Source organism: Melanerpes formicivorus, unplaced genomic scaffold (genome assembly GCF_026170545.1).
Source record: "Melanerpes formicivorus ecotype bairdi unplaced genomic scaffold, bMelFor1.0.p_v2 SCAF_16, whole genome shotgun sequence".
NCBI lineage: Eukaryota > Metazoa > Chordata > Aves > Piciformes > Picidae > Melanerpes > Melanerpes formicivorus.
This window is the reverse complement of record NW_027142368.1, coordinates 13,844,539-13,847,535: the sequence shown is the minus strand read 5'-3', so window position 1 is coordinate 13,847,535 and position 2,997 is coordinate 13,844,539. Positions and strand designations below refer to the sequence as shown.

The 2,997-nt window shown below is 59.6% G+C and overlaps 1 protein-coding gene across 1 annotated transcript; it reads right to left on the bottom strand.

The window, feature by feature from the left end:
• Window positions 1-1,017: 1,017 nt before the first annotated feature.
• CDKN1C (cyclin dependent kinase inhibitor 1C) lies at window positions 1,018-2,709 on the bottom strand. Its single transcript, XM_068148312.1, has 3 exons — window positions 2,123-2,709; window positions 1,899-2,025; window positions 1,018-1,758 (listed from the first exon to the last, which is right to left on the bottom strand). The coding sequence occupies exons 1-2, from the start codon at window positions 2,586-2,588 to the stop codon at window positions 1,904-1,906; spliced, it is 588 nt and encodes a 195-aa protein (XP_068004413.1). The 5' UTR covers window positions 2,589-2,709; the 3' UTR covers window positions 1,018-1,758; window positions 1,899-1,903.
• Between the last annotated feature and the right edge of the window lie 288 nt (window positions 2,710-2,997).

The window sequence follows — 2,997 nt, the reverse complement described above, 5'->3', positions numbered from 1 at the left end:
CCATGCTTCTAGGACCCCTCTCCTCCTCTTGCATCCTTGTTCCCCATCTGTACCCTCCTGAACTCCAATCCTTCCATCACCTGCAACCAGGACCAGAGATGGTGTGTTCCTTCCTCCCTGAGCAACACAGGGTTTGAGACCTTGAGTGGGACACATGCTCTGGCCCCATCAAGCTGTGTGTAGATCCATGATTTTAACCTCCTGAGAGGCCAGGGTGCACCCCACAAACTGCCATGGGTGCATGATTGTGACAGCACTGCCACCAAAGTGTTAATGCCACAACACCGGGAATTTTGGCAGTTGGGAGAATGTATTTGGTCTGTTGTTTTTCCTTTCCCTCTCCCCCCCCCGCCTTCACCCCCCTCCTTTTCACGGGGAGCTGGAATTGCTGCCTTTCCCAGCACTGCTGTGTGTTTGCCCTGTAAATAATTGCTGGGCTTGGGCAAGAGGTACCAGGAAGTGTTTCCCTGCACTAGCTACCACTTTGAGCTCAAGGTTGAGATTTGATGGCCCCGGGCTGAGGGGAGTTTGCACCCACAACCCCAAGGCAGGGGCAGCTGAGGTCTTAGAGGTGAGTGGCACACACCTGTCACCCCCCGGCAAGGTGACCCTAAGGGAGAGGGGCAGCAGCCCCAGCACAGGCTCCCTGGGAGGGCTGATACAGCTTTGGTAAGAAAAGGCTGATTTGAGGGAGCGATGAGCAGGCTGTACTCCCCTCAGTTAACTCCAGCAGCACTCACCCACTTGTTTTTAAGGAAAATATACCTCCCTCCCTCCCTCCCTCTCCAAAGCAGAGCTTGGAGTCTGTAGGTGGGAGAAGGGGGGGGGGGTGTCAGGCCCTGGAGGCATCTGGGACCCTCTGGCCACAGGACAGACCCCAATCTCCCGGGCAGGGCTTGACTTAACTCTGCCGCCTGAACCTGTCCTAGCCCTCACCCCCCCACTCCCCCCACCCCAGCTCCCACAATAAACCCCTCCCCAAGAGCCCCTTCACAGCACACAGTAAACAGCCTCGCAGGGGTTTCCTGGCTTTTTTTATTCGTTATTGTTGAAGTTTGTGGGGGTATTTGCAGTGGTACAAAGCGGCTCAGGAACCATCCCAACAGATTTGTCTTCAAGTAACATCTAAAAAGTTTTGATTCAGAGCTACATTTTGTTGGGGGCGGGGACGGAGGGGGGAAGGAAAAAAAACAAATCCCACTATAAAAATAAATTTACATTTTGTAAATAACAAAAGCAAATATAGTGCCCTTTGGCTTAACCAAAAGAAAACAACAACAACAACAAGACTATTGGATGTCAAAGTTATCCACATTTCTGACATAAATAGAAAATATAAGTTAGTATAACTCTTAAAAAAAAGTTTTGTACAAATATACACTTTCCTTTTTTCTTCTTTTTTTCTCCATTTTTCCTTTCTTTTTTTTCGTCTCTTTTTTTTCTTTTTTTTCCTTGCACTGAGAGCTCAGCAGAGATTAAACATTTCATATAAATGACTTTTAAAGCTTTACACTTCTGGCCAGTGTACTCACATTAGGCATTAATACATTTCTATACAACACGCCATACATTGCACAGTCGTTACGTTAACACTGCTCCGTGCGCGGCCGCGGCCGGCGGGCAACTGCTTCGGCTCCGCTGCGGGTCCCCGGCCCTGCTGGGCTGGTGGGGTCCTGGTTCGCCGCACGGCCCGTCTCGGCCCCCTGCGCCTCCGGGGGCAGAGGCTCGCCTCTCCCGTGGGTGCCGTAGTGCAAAGGTCTGGGTAGGAACAAAACGGAGGGAAAAAAATAATAAGATAAAACATCAGGGAAAAATGTTTGCGGGGGAAGGGAGTGAAAGATAGAGGCAGAGAGAACCCACCCCCCACGCCCCCCCGCCCGCCCTAGGACCCGCCTCACCTGGCTCACCGGAGCCGCTTGCGGGGGGTCTGCTCAGCCGGGACGGCGGCGGGGGGCGGTGAGCAGCCGCCGGGAAGCTCCGCCGCCGCCTTGGGCTCCGCCGGCCGTTTCCTCCTCACGAAGAAATCTGGATGAGGGAGAGGATGCGGAGGGAGTCCGTCAGCCACTGCGGCTGGACGCCCACCGTCCCCGCACCCCCCAGGGTCCCTAGTATCCTCACGCACCTGTGATGCGGGCTGGAGGACCTCTCCGGCGGGGCCGCACGCCTCGGCGGCGGGGCGCGGCACGGTTTTCTCGGCTCAGGCGGCTCCCGGGCCCCTTGCCGGCAGCAGCGGCGGTGGGGGGCGGCGGCGGCAAGGCTGGGGGGGTTCGGTGGAGCGGGACGCGGCACCGCCCCACCTGCAGCGTCTCCCGATAGAAAGCGGGCACGGTATCGCCCTCCACTTCCTCCCAGCTGAGGCGACCGGGCCCCGGCAGCGGGGTGTCGGTGTGGAAGTTGTAGTCCCAGCGGCGCTGGTCGTCCTCTCCCATCTCTCGCAAGCGGGTCCGCAGCTCCCTGCCTAGCTCCTCGTGGTCTACCGGCCCGAAGAGGCTCCTGCAGACTGGGCTACGGCCGTGCCCGGCCAGGGCTCGCCGGGCGGAGAGACGCTCCAGGGCGGCGGCGGCAGCGGAAAGGTGAACGTTAGACATCGCCGGCGGGGTGGGCGGGTGGGGATAGGGTGCGGCAGGGCTGCGATGGGGTGACTGCCCCCCGCCCCTAGTCCCGTTCGCGCTTCGGTCGGCCCTGCCTCCCGCCTCTGAGCTCCTGCCTCCGGCCGCCGGGCTTTTAAACCCCGCTCCCCGCGAGTGCGAGCAAAACAACTATTAGCATAATAGTATTTCCCCGCCGCCGGCCCGCCACGATTGGCGGGGCTCCCCCCGCCATCCCCCGGCCCCCAGCGGCAGCCTGGCTGTCCGCGCCCTCCATTGGCCCGGCCCGGCCCCGCCGAGGAAAGGAGAGGAGCGGGAGGGGGTGGAAGGCGGCCCCGGCGTTAGCCCGGCCCCGCGGGGCGGCATCCGCGCTCACCGCCCGCCGCCGGCCCCGCTGCCTTTGTCTGCC